This window comes from Empidonax traillii, unplaced genomic scaffold (assembly GCF_003031625.1).
Source record: "Empidonax traillii isolate 1590-97213 ecotype Southwest subspecies unplaced genomic scaffold, ASM303162v1 scaffold157:size2224338, whole genome shotgun sequence".
NCBI classification, from domain to species: Eukaryota; Metazoa; Chordata; class Aves; order Passeriformes; family Tyrannidae; genus Empidonax; species Empidonax traillii.
The window spans coordinates 1,279,726-1,300,978 of NW_020955350.1; the positions used below are offsets into that span (position 1 = coordinate 1,279,726).

At 42.1% G+C, this 21,253-nt stretch overlaps 1 protein-coding gene across 1 annotated transcript; it reads right to left on the reverse strand.

The window, feature by feature from the left end:
* Positions 1-922: 922 nt before the first annotated feature.
* Positions 923-20,619, reverse strand: COLEC10 (collectin subfamily member 10). Its single transcript, XM_027884924.1, has 6 exons — positions 20,172-20,619; positions 8,455-8,526; positions 6,979-7,050; positions 4,841-4,894; positions 3,473-3,568; positions 923-2,236 (listed from the first exon to the last, which is right to left on the reverse strand). The coding sequence occupies exons 1-6, from the start codon at positions 20,317-20,319 to the stop codon at positions 1,845-1,847; spliced, it is 834 nt and encodes a 277-aa protein (XP_027740725.1). The 5' UTR covers positions 20,320-20,619; the 3' UTR covers positions 923-1,844.
* Positions 20,620-21,253: the final 634 nt, after the last annotated feature.

Below are 21,253 nucleotides of genomic sequence, written 5' to 3' on the forward strand. Positions count from 1 at the left end.
GAAGATAGAGTTAGAAGCAGAGATAAGCAAGACCTCTCCTTTGTAAAACCATAGAATGGCTTGGGTTGGAAGTGACCTCAAAGATATGGTTCCAACTCCCATGCCATAGGCAGGAACAGCTTTCTTAGACCAAATTGTTCAGAACTCCATACAACCCGTCCTTGAACACTTCCAGGGGTGGGGCATCCACAACTTCTTTGGCAACCTGATCCAGTGCCTCACCACTCTCACAGTGGTTCTTTCTGATATCTTACAGAATTTCTTCCTGATATCTAATATAAACCTACTCTCCTTCAGTTTAAATTTATTCCCTCTTATCCCGTAACTTCCTGCCCTTGCAAGGAGTCTCTCTCCAAGTTTCCTGTAGGCTCCCTTTTCAGGTACTGGAAGACCGCAGTTAGGTCACCCATAACCTCCTCTTTTTCAGGCTGAACAAACCCAATTCTCTCAACCTTTCCTTGCGGGAGAGGTGCTCCATCCCTCTGATCATTTTGATGACCCTCCTCTGGTCTATGTCCCTTCTGTGCTGGGGACCCCAGAGCTGGATGCAGCACTGCAGATGCAGCCTCACAGGAGTGGAGTAGAGGGGCAGAATCCTTTCCCTTGCTCTGCTGCCCACGCTGCTTTGGATGCAACCCAGGGCATGATTGGCTTTCTGGGCTGTGAGTGCACCTTGCCTGCTCATGTCCAGCCTCTCATCCACCAGCACCCCCACGGCCTGCTCGGCAGAGCTGCTCTCAGTCTGTTCATCCCCAGCCTGTTTTTATACCGGGGGTTGCCCTGACCCAGGTGCAGCACCTTGAACCTGGTCTTGTTAAACCTCATAAGGTTCCCATGAGCCCACTTCTCGAATTTGTCCAGGCCCCTCTGGATGCCATCCTGATCTTCAGGTCTGTCAACTGCACCACTCAGCTCGGTGTCATATGCAAATTTACTGAGGGTGCACTCAATCCTTTTGTCCGTGTGATTAATGAAGCTATTAAATAACACTGGTCCCAAAATGGACCCTTGAGGGACACACACAACATTTGTCATTGATGACCATCAGGACTCTGAACCATCAACCACTAACATCCAGATGTGACAGTCCAACCAATTCTTTATTCGTCTAATAGCTCACCCAGCATATCCATCTCTCTCCAATTTAAAGAGAAGGATGTTGTGGGCATCCACGCAAAGGCTTTGCAGAAGTCCAGATAAATGCATATCAGGCAATATAATTGCACAGTCAAATTAAGGGAGTATTCCAACTTCTAAGTTTGAAGTTGGCCTTGCTTTGCATGGATGATTCAACCAGATTACTTCCAGAGATCCCTTCCACCTCAGATTACTCTATGATTCTAATAAACGAAGAATTTTTTCAAGAGAAGCTGTAAATCTGTTCTCTCAGCTCTGAAGTCACCAGGGAGATTACTGGGACTTCCTGCACAGGTCAGAGATTAGTGAAAATCGCACTCTTTCACTTTTTTTCCACTTTGTGGACTTCACAAATCACATCAGTGATTAATATACCAATGAGCTTACTATTTCTGGCATTGGTGAAATTATATTCACCTCTGCAAACTCTAAATTTACCCCTAAATTACACATAGAAATGCCCACCCTAAAATACATGTATAAATGAAATAAAAATTCACAACTGGCTGGATGCCCTCTGCAGACCTTTGCTGACTTTACTGTCACTGATGACTAAAGAGTAGCTACTCTTGCTTAACATGATGATGTGAAGGCTAGATTAAGTTCCTATCCCTAGTTGACTACCCCTGATTCACTCTCCCTACAGTGGATGAATGAAGATGGTTTATTGTATATACAGCAGGTGCCAGGCACATTCTCTGGCACTTTTATTTCCTCTTCTTGAGGAATTCACATACAAAGTAGATGGTGACTTGGCACTCAGAGTCGTTCCACTCTCCTGTGCTGAGCATTTCCACACAATCCTCGCGGCCAGCTGGGTCGTGAGGCTCCCCTTGCTTCCAGTTACTGTAGTTCTGCAGTGGGCTGTTGTCTGCATACACAAACTGTCCTTCTTTTTCCATGTCATTCAGCCCAATGAAGGCTCGGAAGAGACCACTGCTGGAGATGTAGTCAGCAATCAGGGCATTGGTTGTCTGGTCTTTAGGCATGGCCAGTGTTCCTCCTCTGTCCCTGCAGTGGATCAAGGCTTCTCTGTAATTCTTCTCTTCTTTCACAATGTAATAGAATTTCTCATCTGTCTCCCTGATACCTGCTATTACTTTGAAGGAGAAGAAAAAACACTTAATGGCATGTCAATAGACGCTCTGAAGGTGCTTCTATTCCAACATGACAGTAAAATGATTTTTACATTAGAATTAATAAAAGGAAAAGAGGAAAAGTATTCCCAGCACTGAATTTATGATGACCAGTGAGGACATGATTGGAGAGCGATGCAAGTAATGGGACTGACAAGCACCTTGCACACGTTAGGACAAGAACTATTCAGTCCTTGTTGGTGTGTTTCCTGTGACAATAAAGTTTTACTTCAGCAATACCTAGTACTAGCCAAATAAAGGCATACTAAATGGTCAAATAGCAATGTCTAACTCTGGATCACCCCCACTGTATGTGTTTGAATATAAATGGTGAATGAGTGCCCAGGGATAGAAACATAGTGGTATAGATAGCTTTTCAGGCCCTTTCCATGTAGAGGAAAATGAATGTGACTGCTAAAATAAGACATTTTAAATACAGCCTGATATTCAGAGCTGCTGTAACACTCTGTGGCATTGACTAGGAAGAAAACTGTGGCTGCTCAGCAGCTTTAAAAGGCAGACCTCTCAGTCAGTGTATGACCTAGTGAATTAAGCAGTGACAAGAGGCATGCCTGGACAGCTGGAAGTTGGTAGTCTTTGCTGATGGATTGTTGGAATGGTCCTGAGCAGTGTTTGGCCTGGGACAATTAACACTATCCCAAACAATTCAGGAGTTACCCCAGGCCCCGCTTAGGGGTTGGTAGAGAGACACTCCTTGAGATTATGTTGTTCAGTTTTGTAGAATGTATAATACAGCTGACTTCTGTGCTGGATGCCTGCAGTGACAGAGAACAGTCTCAAATGCATTAAATTTACTGATGCAACCCCAATCCTGGAAGCAGTGGTGGAACTGTCTCAAAATCTCTGATATTCCAGGAAACTTTCCTTTCAGTGGGGCAGTTTTCACTGTCCACCTGACAGCACTGCCCGCAAATGTGGCTTCTTATAACCCACGTCTTTGAGTGTTGGTCCCCTGTTACAGGAAAATGATGCTTGCACTGAGGGGAGCACTAGGAATACAATGTCTGCAGCCTTCCTGGGCAGCAGAAAGATCAAGAGGTTCCTATTGCTTTTCCTGCCTCCTTGGAGCAGGTTGGGTCATCTGTGGATTCTGCCATAGAGAGGCAATGGTAGAAGAATACCAATGGTAACTGTTATTGGAGCCAAATAAAGCCCATCAAATACATAAAGATCCTTACCATTCTTTACAAACTTGATGGAGGTATTAAGACGAGCAACATTGATATTCAGTTGTCCAACAAATCTGCGGTATCTTCCACAGTCACACACCGTGCCTGACACAATGCAAAGGGTAGAGGATTTATCTGTTTAGAAGAATTTGTGTGTGTGCATGGAGAGTCACCTATATCCCACTTCCAAAGCCTCTGAAGAACAAGGCTCCACTTGTGGACAGCCAGTCTCACCTTGGCCCACTGGCTATACTTCTGTTGATCAAAGCACTAAATATTTTGTCTCTGTAAAATCCCTTGCTAACTGGCTTAAGAATCCCTGCTTTTAAAAATGCAGATAGAAGAGTTTGTCATCTTTTTTAGACCCATATCAGTGCGGGATTTACACACTCTCTGCCCCCTCATTATTGATTCCATCTAACTTCAGAGATGTGACTTATCATGAGGATCACTACAGCCTTGCATCTGAATACCAATGATCTACCTTTGTATCTGTAATCAGCACAGGTTCCCCAGCCTTCTAACAGAAGCAACAGCACCCATAAAAATGCTACTTTCTCAGTGAAGATGTTTTGTGAGTATACATAGAGGTGGGATTGGCAAAACTTCGGTATAAGGACTATGTTAGTGAATACATACAGCTGTGGTACAGCAGTAAGTCAATACCAACTCAAATAATCAATAGCTTTCAAGCACTGAAGTCTTAGTTATATTAGTTTTTTGAGGGTTGGGTTGTTTTGGATTTTTTTGTAAACTGAAATTTGGCATGGTATAGGTTTTGTTTGTTCTTTTGTTATTCTCAAAAGAAAATAAGTTATTAATTGTTTCCCATTATGAATCAAAACGACATTGCATATGAGATCTCTTAAAAATGAACACAAGTGTAAGTTCAAGGTGGGTAACCATTCAAAGTTATTAGGACTCAGAAGAACTTTCTAACTCATCAGACTCAAATTCTCCTCCTGTAGGCAAGTGCATTGCATTCATTTGACAACAGATTATGCTCTATCCTATTTTTTCATCCCCATAGTCCTATTAGGAAACTGTTAATGAATTTAATTCCTTTGGTATTAAAAAACTTTCTTCTAGAATCCAGTATAAATGTAAACTGCTGGCCTGTCTGTGTGCTAGTTTTTGTGATAACAAACATTGCCCATTAATTTGGTTGGCTCTTTATATTTGTTGGTGTATTCATAGGCATCAGCCATGTTCCTACCCTAGTCTTCATTTTGCTCAACAAAACATTTTCATTCTCCTCCTGTTTATTCTCATATTTTCCCATGGGCCTCAAAATGTCCAGAAACTCCAGATAAACCAACACTGAAATCAAAAATCCAGCAGACTTGACCGTTCTGCAGAGAAGGATGCATAGCATACCTGCTTTTCCTTTCTTTCCAGGAACCCCTGATAAGCCCTTGGCTCCTTTGTCACCTGAATAAAGAGGAAAACATTCGCAGATCTCAGACAGTGCACATGTCAGGGGAGTGTATTCGAAAGCCTGTTTAATAATATATTAACAGCATGCTTCTGATAGGAAGCTCTGATGTACTGTACTGGAAGACATGCCAAGTTAAACAAACCATGATTAATTCTGGTGTATGGAAATGAGAACCTTTTAATGGCTAACTTGCTGATAACACAGGCATCTTGTGTGCTGCTGGTTCCTGGTACTACTTACTTTAAATATAAACTGCAAAACAATCCTGAGAGGCTGAAAGCACTCCAGAAACCTTGGAGAGGTGAGATCTGTGTTCTCTCACGGGCCTGCAGGACAGAGCCCTTCCCTGGGTGCAGTAGCTCTATGATGGGCTGAGGCACCAGAGGAGGCTGATGTGCACTAAGCCACTGAATTCATGTGTGCAATGGATTGTGTGTGTGGGCAGCAGTTGGCACCTGCACCTGCACAGAGGGAGGTCAGTAAGGAGCAGCATTTAACTTTGGTTGCAGTTTATGTAAATGTGAATTATTTTCATCCAACTGATTTCCTCTTCTTTTGTAAATCATAAAAATGATTTACGATGCTCTGCTACTATATAAGTGGAGGTGCCTAGCTTTTAAAAAGATCTCAGCTGTAATTTGGATCAGGGGCAGCTGGACTTTATCTGGAATTCATGTCAGCTCTTCTTTTATGAATTAAACCTTTAGAGGTGAAAAAGTTCTGCTTACTCTGCCTTATTGATGGCCATGTTTTGATGAACTTTTTACTTTATATGGTTGTGATTTTTAAAAGAATTTACATGTTGGCTGTCATTTTAGTTAGCATTGCTTGACACTGCACGCTTGCAAGCTGGAATTTCAGGGTTGCTTACTTAAGAACTAGAATGTTTAATTGTAGATTTAAACAGTGAGTTAGTGACCTTTGCTTCTGCAAATAAAGAAAATGAGAAAACTGTAAGGGCAAAATAAATTATGCATTCAGATTGAGAAAGCTTGGTTTAAAGGCTCAGAGCATTGGTTTATTTTCAGATAAAGAAAAGCTATTTGTGAGATACTTAATTTTTTGTTTCCTGGATGATTGAAGACCTCTTAGGAGAAACTCTCTGGGTTTTCAGTTGTCTAGGTACTTCTGAAAATCAGTTCCTCAGAAAAAACCCTTTTCTTCTCTGATGCTAAGGCTGGCTAGAGGCCATCAAAGGTTTATTAAAAACTCTGGTTTGAGAAGCTCCCTGGAGAGATTGTTCCACCTACTCACCAGCATACCTGGGCTGATGCACCGGTTAGAGACCACAGAGTTCCACTGGGGGTGATGGAGTCCCTGATCCGCTTTCAAAGCAGGTCTCCTTGTGGCAGAATTGATATTCCCTCTTAAGTGGCTCTTTAGAAATACCAGAAAGAAATGCCCAAGCTTCTTCTTAAGATAAATAGAGCATTTCTGAATAGAGTAATTTCTGAAATTACTGTCCAGGCAGACTTGGAGTCTACTTTGATTTGCAAGCAGTTGTCACCCCTGCTTATGTGAGTGTCTTCTTAAAACTCCTAAATCCCTTCCTTACCAAGCTGTCCTGTGCTCACATGACCCAGAACAATAAAGGTGACCAGGTGTGGCATCCTGAACAGCAGCAGAACATTAACTTAGGTCTTCAGAGTCCAAATCAGAGTCACAAATTTGTCTTTCTCTTTTAGAACATTCAGAGAATTTGCCTCACAAGGGCTGGATTTCTCCTTTCCTCTTTTACTGTAGAATCACAGAATAATTTGGGTCGGAGAGGACCTTCAGAGATCATCTAGTCCAACCCTCCTGCAATGAGCAGAGACACTTTCTAGATCCATCAAAGAAAATTGTTTTTTTAACTCATAAACCAAATTATTTTATCCAAGTAAGTCAGATAATAGTGCATGTGGGAAATAAAACAAGAATATCTCAGTTAGCTCTCATCACAAATTTTTATGCATAACTTTATTTGGAGAGCATTTGTCACAGCCATTATCTGATATTACTCCATCTCTGGAACTCTCACAGAACACATATTTATCTTGAGGGAAAAAAACAAGAAAACTCCCAGACCAGAGCTTACCCTTGCCACCAATCGGTCCAATTTTCCCAAGCATTCCCTGGTCACCAGCATCCCCCACTGGTCCTTTATTTCCTAAGAGAAGAAATGAAAAGGAAATGAGTATGAATGGTTTCTGTAATTTCTTTTCCAAGGCACTGTTTAGGCATCTACTGCTGCTATTTTTTCTGAGTGTGGTCAGTCTGCATGTGTGGCGAAGTCAGAATGAGTGCAGCCCTGAGGACATTTGGAGGAGTACAGCACAGATCTCTGCTGCTGTAGGATGCAACAGTAGGACATTGCAAGGCACCTTAGTAGAAGTGCCTGTTCAAATGCCCAGAAATACCATATTTTCTTACAGAAAATACAAACTAAAATTGCTAGTGAATATTCAAATATTGATTTTACTTCACAGTCAAACCAGGCTGCCAGCAGCTTTATTTGTTTTCATTTTTCTCCACTCCAGACAAAAGTCTTTCCTTCTTTCTTGAGGTAAAGGCCTTGCAGCTTTGCTGGGAATCCTTCTCAAAGCTGGATTTCAAGTAGGGAGCTAGTTTTGCTGTATGTGCTTTCTCTGTCTTCAGAGCACCAAAATAAAGGATGTGCTTTTTAACTGATTAGTAGTTCAAGTTCTAAAATAGCTGTCTAATGATGACAGGCCAGTCTAGGGAATCTCAGTTTGCACACTGAATTTAGCATCAGTAAGATGCTTTGTTAATGGTTGGTTAGCTGATTCCCTCATATCTTACCTGATGTTCATTTTAAGGTAAGAATCAAAATCATAAGAATGCGTTTAAAAATGGGAAAAGTTTTTTATTGTATCAATAATAGCAGGGTGATTTTAAAGGTTCTGTAAAAGTAGAAACTTTCCTGATTAGTCTTATACCACTATCAAGGAGGAAAGACCGTGCATATCCATTATCATCAAACTTTAAAGATAAATTAAGCTTTTGAGTATGCAAACAAGGCTGACACTATCATGTTTGTTGCCTCCTAATGCCCTCCACAGGTCACACTGTGGATGTGGGATATGTTTAATTGAGTTGAGTCCTGAAACATCTGTGACTCTTTGTTCTCAACTCAGATGCTCTTTGATCAAAGGAACTTCTGTTTTCAGTGTATGGCTTTGTTTGCTCTTTTGCAGAATACAGACAACTGAGACCCAATTTTATTTGGCATCCTGATGTATTACTAGGAAATAGATTTCAAAAATCAGTTCCAACTAAAGGATCATTTGATTAACGATCAGTAATCTTTCTGACTATACATATGATCTGGGTCTTCTGACTCACACTCATGACAGCCATATATGGTATCGGTAGGAATTGCACCAAGCTCTCTTAGTATTGTTAGGTTCTCTGATTAATGTTTGACAGGATTGTGAAATCCACTGGTGCAACAGGAATGAAAAGCATTAAAGATCACCAATCATATGCACCAGTACAGTTGTGTATAATGATATTCATATACCGGTAATAGCCAACAAAATGTTATAAATACCTTTTGGTCCTTTTGGTCCAACCTTTCCTTGTTTGCCTACTTCTCCTCTGTCTCCTTTTTCACCTTCATCCCCTTCCAAAAAAGAACAGAAAATAAACCAACATGGTACATTTCTCTCAGTGCAATAAATACAACTATACACAGTCAGAAAGTAAAGTTCACAGGGCTTTTTCCTACTCATTTCTTTCTATTTCACATTGAAGGCACAGTAGTCATGGGATAAATTTCCAGAGAAGAGATGATGAATCTGACCATCATTAGGAAAAACTATTAACTTTCCCTTTCAAAGAGGCTGTTACAACATGAGAATTCTACAACACCAATTTCTACTCCTACGCTTTAAGCCTTATTAGCCATAAAACAGATAAATAAGCAAATCTTTCTCTGTTGGGAAACTTGTGAACACCCAGACAAACTGCCAGGGGAGGCAGTAGGTGTTTGTTAATTGTTCCTAGTGATTCTCTTCCTAGTGACTCTGTGTTCAAGGTATGTAGATGCTTTCAGAATGGGAGGAATGTAAATATGTTGAAATATTTCTTAACATAGACCTTGGCACTTAATATGGTAGAATTCTTGCCTTCAGTTTTTGACAGATGGCATTTGTATGTTGATATAACAAACTTGTTTTGCAGTTACTCTGATGCTTTATTTTGAAAAAGTCACACACAGGGTATCTGTAAGAGGCAAAATCATTGCATTTATTACAGTAGTGCAGAGATTTCTCCAAATGAGATCAAGACCCTATTACACAGGTTCTTGTATAGTACTGTACAAACACTTTTGCTGTTGTGACACACAGTCTCTCACTGTGCAGCTTACAGTCCAAAGGTGCAAGGCAGCAATTAGTGAGAACCAAATGTTACCTCCTTCCGTAGGTAGCATACAATGTTTCTTTGCATTATGCATGAAATTTGAGGCACAACTAAAGTCGATTTTCTTATTTTTACTTCTTAGTTTTGAGTCAAATCCCAAGAAGAGATTTGCTCTCTCATTTCCTGCCCACCTTCCCCCAGCAGATGCAGGCAGGGGACACAACTCACCTGCACCAAATGGCAGCACTGAATACAGGCAGCCTTCCAAAGCCTCTCCCCCTGTTCCTGCCCCTCTTGGCAGTAAGCCTTGCCGTGCAGAGGGAAGCAGTGCCACAGTCTCTTGGCTCAACCAGGATCTCACGTGTTACTGGCAGCCGGTTGTGTCTGTGCCTGCAGCCCATAAGAGAAGAAGAGGCTGCAGTTCAGTGTATGGAGAGCCAGGGGAGGAAAGTCTGCCTGGGTGTCAGCAAATGAGAAGTGAGGACAGGACAGCAGTATGTGACAAGACCAATAACCTGTCTCACTGAGGATGGTGTCCCCAAGCCCTGGCAGGAAGTGTTCAGGGAACTGGATGTACTGAGGGTGACTGTTACCCAGGCTGTCATTTCCAGACTCTCACCAGCAGTGGTTTAAAGGCTCACCTGAGCCAAACACTGCATCCAGACCTCTCATGAACTACTGATTCTTCCCTCTACCGAACAGCCTTGTGCAATTTAAATCCATGAATACTTTTGGCCCTTATAATAAATATCCTGTGCAAAGAACTCAGTGATTTTTTTTATGTGCTGGGGAGAAAGTACCTTTCCAGGATTGCTTTAAGACTGATCATTACACTGGTCACTTTTTTTTTTTTTTTTTTGAGAAATACTGCCCACTCATTCCTGATTTACCTTCTACTTCTGTAGTCACAGGTCACATGCCATGGGCTGTTCTGGGGAGTGATACTAGATGAGAAGTGCTATATATTACTTGCAGCACATAAAACATAGTTTTAGGCATTTGGCACCTTTCCATGCCAATTATATGGACTGAGCTGAGTCTGTCCCTTGATGCAAAAAAAACCCTTCAGTGTTGGGACTCTTTTGTGGAGGGCAGACTCACCCTGTTGGTCAGGATGCCCTTTGGGGTAGAAGGTCAGTGGTCTAAGATGAGGAAGATAAAGGGCTGAACTTCATCTGTGTTGGAGGGAGGAAGCAGTTACTGGAGGGGTAGACAAGGAGGAAACATGATGTGTATGCGTGGGCTGGCTCACTCAGGCACTTTGTTTTTAACAGCAGCTGCCACAGGACAAAGTAGCAAGAGAAAAGGCTGTAAGCAGTCAGCAATAGACATTGTAAACATATCTATTTTCACTGGGCCTTAAAAATACTGTAAAACTCAGTATACACTATTTCCAAATGCCAAGCTCCTTAAATATCCAGCTGAAGCTGTGGGTCTGAGCCTGAAGCTGATGGAAGGATCAGCCTGCTTGTACTGGGTTCTAGCCCTGCTGAGAAGGACTGGGGGGTGCTGGTGAACGAGAGGCTGGACATGAGCTGGCGATGTGCACTTGCAGCCCAGAAAGCCAACTGTGTCCTGGGGTGCATCTAAGGCAGCGTGACCAGCAGGGTGAGAGAGATGATTCTACCCCTCTGCTGTGGTGAGACCCCACTTTGAGTGCTGCACGCAGTTCTGGGGTCCCCAGCACAGGAGGGACATGGACTTGTTGGAGTGAGTCCAGAGGAGGGCCACCAAGGTGATCAGAGGGATGGAGGAAATGTTGAGAGAATTTGGCTTGTACAGCTGGAAAAAGAGAAGGCTCTGCGTGACTTCTCTTGCTGCCTGCCAGTACCTGAAGGGAGACTACAACAAAGATGGAGGAGACTATTTACAAGAGCATGTAGTGACAGGACAAGGGGAAATTATTTTAAACTGAAGGAGAGTATGTTTAGAATAGATATGAGGAAGAAATTCTGTACTGTGAGTGTGGTGAGACACTGGATCAGGTTGCCCAGAGAAGCTGTAGATGCCCCATCCCTGGCAGTGCCCAAGGCCAGGTTGGAGCTCTAAGCAACCTGGCCTAGTAAAAGGTGTCCTTGCCTATAGCAGGGTAATTATAACTAGATCATCTTAAAGGTCCCTTCTAATCCAAACCATTCTATGATTCTACTGATCATCAAACAGCAGAGCTAGAGAATGTGCAACTTAATTTTGCTGTTGACCTAAGTGGACAAGATGTTGTCCTTTCCAAACCCACCTGTGAAACCCTTGAGAAAAGTGTAAAAGTCACTTCTCAGTAGCTCAGAAATTTAGAAAAGGTTCCCAGAGCTGACAAAGGGCTTGTGAAATGAAATTCTGAGAGGAGGTTAAGAGCCAATATGGTCATGAAACCCATACAGGGGGAAAACTGTGCGATAATAGAAAGGAAGCAGGGCATGATTCAAAGGCTGGAAAAGCTGAGTGAATCTTGACTATAAATACAATTTGGGGATATTTAACAAATGGACTGTGTTCTCTGACGAGAGAATTGTGGGAGGCTTTTCATGCCCAACCTTTCCCTGTGCAACTAGTTGCTTTGTGTAAGATAGGCCGTAATTCTGGCTCTGGTATAGAAGCTTTGTTTCTTTGGAGATTCTTTGGCCTGTGAGAAGCAAACCAAATTCCTGCTGACCTTTCAAACTAGGGTTTATCACCCTGGCAGTCCTCATCATCTCTCAGGCTGGCTAGTTACATTCCCTGTGGCCTCCAGGCTGCTCTGTGGGGTTAAAGGCTCCAGAGGGACTCTTGTTTGCTGCAGAAAGAAGACCTCTGTGCCAGATGCCTTTTCCTTTTTTTTTTTTCTTTTTAAAGAAAACTTGCTTAGACAGTTAATCTTAGATATAGAGCCAAAAAAAGAAAGTCAATATAAAAGTGGAGAGGCTATGACTGCTTTCCAAAGACGTTTTATTCCTATCTCAGTTTCAACATTTCAAGCCACTGAAAGCTACAGTGACTTTTTCTGAGAGATGCTGGAGTAAACTTTTCACACATGGGACTGCTGCAGATGAAGGTTGTGCTGTATGGACCATCAGATCGAGAGCCAGCAGGTGAAAGGGATGGAAAGTGTTGAAAAGTTTATTCTGGAGATTTTGAGAGGTTATGGATGGCCTCAACTTTTATTGTTTTATACCTTGCATAGTCCAAATTTTTACTTAAACCGTCCAAAAGCCTAAGGGAGAGGGAAGAAGTATCTATCACCTTGGCACAAAGCAGCCTACCACATTCTGTCTTAGTTTCCCTATCTAAAAAAATGGGAAGAAAAATAATTTGTCTGTAAAAAAAGAGTAATCCTGCTTTTCTCCCCATGTCATCTGAGAATAGGTAGGCCATTACAAAACAAGAGTAGACACAAACTAGTATTAGTTAGTGGTACCATGTCATTGTTAATTTAAGACTGGATTAAGCCCAGTGCTTGCTAATGTGGTGTTAAAATGCATTGTGTCCTCCTTTAGCTGCTGTGTGCAGTGATCTCAGTTTTGGCACGAAACGTGAACTCTTGTATTGTGCTCCCCTCTTGTGGTCTCGCTATGATTTGCAACCAAGTAGGAGGGTTTGTGAGAGGTTGGCTGAGTGCTTTGGGCAGGGGTTGAGTTGGCTTCGTTTCTAATTTATAATAACTATCCCTCCCTTTCCTCTGAGGCTTCATGTAGACGTGCGATTTTTTTTAAATTATCTAAAAAAATAATCTGTCCTGCTAGTACTCTTAAAACTGTGTTTGCAGGGATGTCAGATAGTGCACTGCACTGGCATTTGAAGCATGAGTAAAGAAGCACTTGAAATCAGTAACTGAAGTAAGACCATTTCTCAACCTTGTTAGTATTCCCTCAAGTTGATTTGTTTCTTCTATTACAGATTTAAAATACCAAATTACTAAAATGAACACCTGAAGCAGTAAATTACTTGACTATTCTACCTTGGGACTGTGCAAGGCAAAATAAAAGCAGAAGCCATAAATAGAAAGTGACTTTTGCAGCGATTAGAAAATTTTAATTATAATTGAGAGGGAACAACAGATCTTCTTTCTCCTATAAACAAGCTCTTGGAAATGCTAAAGGTCTAATTACTAGCAGGATTTTTAGGCAATTGAAAGGGGCTCTATCTTTTTAGGACTTTCACTAAAGAACACAATGCTGAGAGGTTACATTTGGTAAGAATTTAAGTAGTAAGATTTTAATGACCTTCAAGTGGCTTAGATTTCCCTGCTGAATCTTTTGTAGGCAATTTATCTGGTTTGTATTCATGAACTGAGGATGTTTTCTGCTTCATATATATTGTTCTCATATATCTAGTGACTCTACAAATCTTGTGATCAAGGGCTGACCCTGGTTTTTGGAGAACCAGGTTACAGAGCCCCCGTTTATCAATAGAGGCAGCCCTGCATCATTGGGAGAGCACATCTGCAGGCTGCCTAAGGGGTGACGCCAGGGGGAGACTCCTATCTGGGCTTACGCTTGTGTACATCTCTCAGCACATAGTCCCTTCTCTTGGAGCTCTGCTCAGACTCTCTGGGTCCATGCAGGGACACTTTGTCAGGTGTGTTGGCAAGCCATGGCCTCAGGTCAGCTCCATCTCCTCTCTCCTGAGCAAAAACACTACAGAAATGTTAATGCTCTCTCATCCTCTCTTTTGCAGGTATATCTTCCTCCACACTCTAGGGCGTGCCCACCCTTTCAAATGAAACACCACTTACTCTGGGCTACAGCACAGTTGCCTTCTTACATCAGATACTCTGAAATGAAAAAAAATCCCACTACCAGCCAAAGAGTCCTTGAGAAGTCCTGCACCATGACTAATCTGCTTGAGGGGGGAAGAATGGTTAATCTCGATTAGTATACCACATGGGTGCTTTGCACAGCTTGCCTTGGATGCATTTGGCATTCCTGGGCATAGCCAGTGTCCCATCACAAGGGTTTTGTATGGAATTTGTTAGGCGGTTTTACCCTCTGATCACGTGTGACACAGTTTTGCTGAGCAACATATTTCATGCACTTAGTCCCACCAGAAGTGACAGAGGGACAGACCCTCCCCATCTCCAGAGAGAGAGAGTGAAGAGTACAGGTGATTTCTGCCTGTCCTGGGTGTTAAACTAAAGAGATAAGGATATGTGCGTAATTCTGAAGCCTTGAGAACGCTTCACGAGCAATTGAATGACTCTTCCTCCTGGAAGAACCTTGCAGGTAGCTCAGGATTAGCTCTGCAGCCTGGGGCGCTGACTGACCCTGAGCAGGGAGAACCTTTGCAGCACTTGTGCCTGCACAGTAACTCCTGAGAGAGTTTGTCACCAAAGGGAGTCACAGACTTTAAGAAATAAGCAAATACATCCCAGTTTGTATTTCCAATGTATGAGCGTGTCACTGTTACACCAATGGAAATACTCAAGATTTCCTCTGATTTCACTTTCAGTGTCTGTTAGATCCTTAGCAAATTTCCCACAGCAGTGTCCATTCTTGCTTTCACACTATACATGGCTAGTGAGGATAGGATTTCTTGATATCATCTGCCTGTCTGACATGATGTCCTCTTCCCTGTCCTTCCTCCTTGCTTCATCTCCCAGAACTGTCCTGCACACCTCCCTCCCCTCTGCCTGATGCTGAGCACTCTTTTGACCCTGTGTTGAAGGAATTCAACTGCCTTAACAGAGGAATATCGGTAAGGCAAATACACATTTTTAGTAAGTGAGCTGAATCAGCCCACTGAAAAGTATGGTGAGTAATTAGCTGAGCCAGCACATGGTCAGAGTGTAAGAAGAAGATGATATTTGGCCTTTCTTTTTCATAGAAAGCCTGAAAGTTGAGTGCAACTGTAGTGGGAAACTGCACCCACAGTCACTATCCCAGGTACATACAGGGCTCCCACATATTCCTCCATTCTTAGACATGTAGTCTTTTTTCACCCAGGTCCAAACTAGACAACAGGATCCCTTCTCTTATGAAATAGAATCTTTAAGAAAAAACTAAATTCTCTGCTTGCTTGTAAACACCCATTTGCTTCAGTAGGAATACCCTCCGCTGCTATTTCATTGCATGAGTCGTACCCAAGCCTTCAGTAGGCTCAGTAAACCTCTGCTGACTTGTATTATTTGAAACTGGGTGTGTGTGTGTGTGTGTGTGTGTGTGTGTGTGTGCATGAATGGAACATGTATTATTTCTTTAATAACACAGAAATAATTTAAATTATCCTTGATTCTCCTTTTACCTAATCTACTTGATTTCATTTTCTCAGTCTGTTTCCCTGCCATTCTGGCATGGTCTCAGAGACCCATGAATTATTTTGTCTTCAGGGAGGAATCAGTCTGCCATTGGTAAGAAATACCCACTATCCTTTGAATTTATGTGTTTAAGCCCACACATACATGCTTTGTAGCTCAGGCTGATAAACAATGGAAATTTAACGTACACTAAAATGAGGAATTTTGAAAGCCATGAAAAATAGAATTATGTGTTGAAATTAAAGGGCTTTTCAGATCAAGCTTGAGGCACTAAGAGGGAAGTTTAGCTATAGTTTTGAACAGCTTATAGGATGTGGTAAAGCATTTTATATTTTTAGAAGGAAATGTGCATAACAGCATATCTGGTTTCTGAGAGAGTTTGAGATTTTCCAGGAGTGAAATATCTTAAGTGCAATTAAAGCTGAGAGATGGACAGCTATACTGGAGACCACAGTAAATGCTATTTTGAGGCACCAGTCGATGTCAAAGAGTTTATAAGCATCACTTGTCAGAAATAATGATAAGGAAACATCTAAATTGCTATGGGAAACTCCCAGTACTCTTCAAATTTCATCTCATTCCAATTTCTCAACCTGGATCTGGTTCAAGACTTCAAAGCTCCTGTGTCAAAGGAAATGAGCTGGGACCTGACACAGATAGCAAGATCTAGAGCCAGCCTTCTGAAGCACTGAGCTCCCATGAATCCATGTGAAATCAGCTTCCACAGAGCCAGCCCCCGCCCCAGTCATCTTCTCCTCCTGCTCACTTTTTTAGTGGGAGTTTAGGAGTCAAAGCTTTGGATTCTCTCCTTGTTTTTACCCTCATATTCTTGCTTATTGATTTACTCAGAACAGGTCAAATCCCATGTCATCTACGTCAGCCCACTTAAAATTTCCTTTGCAGGTTGGACAAAACTGAGCTTCCAGTCTATAGGCAAGAGCAAGCTGGAAGAAAGGACAGAGCTGGGACACCCCTAGAAGGCAGAGCCCAGGGGAGCAGAGCCTGGTGTTCCTGACGCTGCCAGGGCATGGACCAACAACTTTGCCTTTGCTTTCACTGTGTTAGCTGCTACCTCCCCACAGTCCCATATCCTTTCTCAGCAGCAGGAACAGCCAGTCTGCTTCCAGCCTTGGAAGGGTAGAAAGCAAGCAATAGGGCCCTGACTAGTTTTGCAAGGCCAAGCACCTGGCTGCCCTGGAAATTTCATTGTTTTATTTGTGCTTAATCTGGTTCTCTTTGGACACAAGAAGTGGATGAAGTACAGAACTTGGCCTTTATTGCCCCAGTTACTCAGCTGTGGATCAGCGTTACCTAGTGTAAGTTTTCAGCCCATTTCCTGTGCCACAACAACCCAGCCAGGACCAAGTTGTTCCTAACATCTCAGATCAAACACCAAAAATCACTAGTTAGGAACAATGAAAACCTGTACTTTTTTTTGGTTTGTTTTGTTCCTTGGATATTTCAATAAGAATCCTAGAAAAGGCCTCCCACTGCCACGTAAGCCAGATTGATGTGTACCTCAAAAGCTTTCTCAGGAAGGCAGCACTAGACAGCCATTGCAGTGGGGCTATTTTCATCCTTTGCCTTTCTCTTATTCTCTTTTTTTTTTTCTTTTTTTTTTCCTTTTTTTTTTTTAATATTCCTTTTTTCTGGAGTAACTATTTAGCAAATTTCTTTGCATAATTCTTTGCAAAAAGACTTCAATTTTCGTTTGCTTGCACCAGCGATGGAAAACAGCAAGCAGATGGATGGCAGGGACTGCAGTCGCCTGGCGATCATTGCGTGAACCACCAGAGGTCAGGCTGAAACTCCTGATGGTTTGTCACGCTGAGCAGTTTAACTCGGATGCACTTCTGTCATTGCCACACAAAGTGCAAGGGCTGACAGGACATTGACTACATTCCTTTTGTTGCTGTGAGACTGCAGTCTTCGAGAGTATCTTCTAGCTCTTAGTGTTATACACACGGTTAAACACAATGGTTTTGTCTCACGCTTTTGGGGAGCTGGTGGGAGTGTCATGAGTGGTTTGAAGGCTTTCCTGATAATTAGCCTGGAGTTACCCTTTTTTTTTTTTTTTTCATCCCATCACTCATGTCCTACTTCTCTTGTGACATCTCAGGTATGAGCATACCAAATAGTATATTTTTGAAGGGGAAGAATATGGCTTGCACAGAGTAACTTGGACAAGTTACATGTGGCTTACATGTTGACAAGGTGGCCTATTTTCACAACACTAATGACCCTTCTTAAACGGGATTTTCAGGGTGAGCATATGGAGAGGTTGAGAGTTTGCTTCTGTAGCAACTGTGAATGCCTAGATGATGAAGTGAGAAATGCAGCCCCCAATAGTGCAAGCAATAAAGGGTTACAAATTCTGACCCTCTTCCAACAAGTTCACTTCTCCCTCAGCTTTCTACTCTCCTCTGGGCTAAGTGGTGGAAATGGCAGTATTGCTGTTGCAAAGAACCAGGGACCATCCCACTTGTAGCACACAGACTGGATCTAGCCTACAGGAAAATTTGTACCTTGCGCTGGGGTAGATGAGGTGGAACAGTGCAGGAAGTCTTAACAGCTATTGAATACCTTTTAGTTCCTTTGACTTCTGGTTGCTTTGGACCATTAGACACTTCCATGTTGTCATGGAAGCAGGAAGTTACCACTACAGGAATCTGGCCTGTGGTGGTAGAAAAGCTGGTCAGTATACCAAGTGACCTCAGCACCTCTGTCTAGTGGGAGCACCACCATGTTTTACCATAGCAGGGATGGTGAGCAGAGGGAGGTGAGGGGCTGAAACTTGTGCCAGGTGGGCCAAAACCCATTTTTGTGAGAACAGTGGGCAAAGGGACACAACAGATGTAGCACAGGAAATAAAACCTACAGCAGCAAAGGTTAGAGGCTTGTCCACTATTGAGGTTAGAGTTTAAACAGCAAAATGCTGCCTGTGGCTGTGGTCGTAAGCTTGGATCATGTGCTCAGAGTTCATAGACATAAGATGGATAGAGGAAAACTGGCAGCAGGACAGACTTTTTTCTGCCATATTAGGTCAGCATATTTCATACTTGACTACAAGGGGTGCCTGAGGAGTAATAGGATAGTTCATACAGTCAGCCTGCTTGGTCTTTAGTTGCCCAGATGACTGGTAGTTAAAACAACTAGTGCCATTGAGAGCTGTTTGTAAGGGTCCTGGATGAGCTCAGCTCTGGTAGGAACTGAAATTAATCTATAAAGTTACATCACATAGTCTGCAAATGGATGACCTGCAGTGGATGAGAGACAGTAATTTGGAGGTGGTTAATTTGATAGTCCTTCTACCAGTCATGGATCTTGGGCATAGTAATCTAAAGTAGTAGTGTGGGCTACGTCAATACGTTGATTGTCTCATTTTGTGACTTGGTGTCAGCCAGGAGGCAGTAGGACTGCTAATGACTGAATTCTGACTTTCTCAGTACCACACTTGCAAAGAACCATGATACCTAACCTTCAGATGCTCCCTGTACAAGCTAGACCACAGAAACCAGTTGGAGTCCCATCTACTCTGTGTTGTCATGAGACCACCTCATTAGCCTTGTGACCTGTTAAACACAATCCTGTCAAACTTTGTTCTCCAGCCTGCCATTATTTAGATACTAACTAAACCAACTCCCACTAGCTCCCTTGGGGATCATTAAATCTCTCTGCATTTATGCTGTGGCAGCAAAAGTTTAAGCTTGGATTGTAATCATGAAGAAATTAACTTGCTGATTAAAAATAGTCCTTTAAGCAACATGCATTTGAATAATCCATCATAAAAACAAATGAGTCTATAGCAGTGCTCTTGACTTGATAATCTTTTTTCTGCTTTAAATTTACATCAGTTGCACTTTTTTTCCTCTCAATCTGTAGCCCATAGAAAAATACAACGAATTACTAAAAAGAAAGCAATGGTTTGAACTACAATAGCCATGGTGTGGAATATATATTTTAGATCTGTTACTACAAGATAGATTTGTATGTCATGGACCTTATTTTTTTGCTAAGATACCCTCCAGGCAATTCCAGCAACATTAACTGTGTTACAGAAAGGGTAAGTTAATGCAGAAAATTTGGTTTCTCGTATTTGCAAAGTGTTTTGAAGATAAAAGACCTGTATATGCCAGGGCTGATCCAGTTCTTATTGAAATCTGTAGCTAAGGTCCTGTTTAATTCAACAAGAACTATTGGATCAGTCTAACAAGTGCAGGAGAAATGCGTTTGCAAGTAAACATTTAGAAATAAAGACGGTTCTGTCATTTTAAATACTGCATACCTCTCCGTATCTGTAAGTGCAAAGCAGACCATTAGCAGTTCACAATAGGCGCCTACTTTTAGATGAATTCCTCAGTTTGTAGCTGTACTGGTTGTGTGATGAACACAAAAAGTTAAGAGAAGATTTATGTGGCTGGAGAAAGATGCAAAAAGGCACCTCTAACTTATATGAAAATATGTGACACTGTTCCTGAAACTGAAGAAAAGCAAATTTAAATATCCTTGCTTCATCATTTTCCCCCATTACAATTCTACTTTCCTAGATGTCTGTACAGTCCATAATAATTCACATCTTTCGTGCCCAGCCCATGCCACAAGCCCTCCATGTCTCTATTTTTAAAAAATCAGCCTTTAGCAGTACTGGTCTCAGCATTAGCAACCTGATAATTCCTCACCTTTTGGTCCAGGTAAAATTGTGTGTGTTGAGCAGACATCTGTTGTAGGTCGATTGTCAACATCAAAACCAAAAATCTGAACTTGGAAGACAAAAAGCACTACAAGGGTCCCATATTTTCTTAGCTGTTGCTCTTTCTTGCTGCTCATCCTTGCAGCTTCTCAGGAAATGCCTTTCGTTGTTACTGTCTTAAGAAATGCAGCTGACTCAAAAATAAATGCTTCACTAACTGGAGCAGTGGAAAGATTGGGAGCTACATGCAAGAACAGCTAAATAAAGTGAAGAGAAGAGTTTGACGATGTTGTAGTTATTTCTGTCCTGTACATTATCCAGGATATTTATTTAACACTGACAGCTGTTTATTCCAATTTATCTCTTATCTGTGAGACATTTAGCTGCATTTACTGTGGAAAATTTCTTCAAAACATGGGAATATCTCTTTTGTAATTTTTTTTCCTTTCAGCACTGACTCTTCATGCCCAGCTTTTCACTTACTCAAGAGACAAAAGACTTTGGTATTGTATCCAAGCGTGTACTAATTAGTTATAGGATACTTTTGTCTGGTTGTGTGCTGAAAGTACTGCAGACTCCACATAACATGTAGAGATACTTTTCCACAAAAGCTTTCCTCCAAGGGGGCTGTTAGTGACAACAGACAAGCTGCCAGCTCGCTGTGGGTGGAAATCACCGATGCTATTTCACACCCTTCGGGTGCCATGTACCCACAGTCCCTGGAGTGGCAAATGAAAAGTTCATGTGATTAATGGATATTTTAGCCCAAAACCCACAAGTGGTGGGTTTGTTTTTACAGATAACTTCACAATGCTTAGTCCAAGCCCAGATTACATTGGTAGACACAGTACAGAAAGGGCACACTTCAGAACTGAAGATGCAGAACAAGATGAGCTTGAATGACTGCAGCCCCTCCTCCCATAACATTTTTTCCATGCACTGGGAGAGGCCATATATCGGGACGCTGGTGTAGCATACGTCCAAGGGAATGTTTTGTTTGGGTTGTCCAGGAAGCTGTGCCTGGTTCAAATCTACCAGGTTTTCAGTTGGCTGCTGGGACTTTGAAAATAG

Bases quoted from the DNA above. Each gene is read 5' to 3' on its own strand.
- COLEC10 (XM_027884924.1), bottom strand. From the start codon at position 20,319: ATGAGCAGCAAGAAAGAGCAACAGCTAAGAAAATATGGGACCCTTGTA. The intron at 8,527-20,171 runs GTGAGGAATTAT...CTTTTTTGGAAG, and splicing joins AATTTTACCTGGACCAAAAG to GGGATGAAGGTGAAAAAGGA. The intron at 4,895-6,978 runs GTAAGCTCTGGT...CTCTTTATTCAG, and splicing joins TGGACCGATTGGTGGCAAGG to GTGACAAAGGAGCCAAGGGC.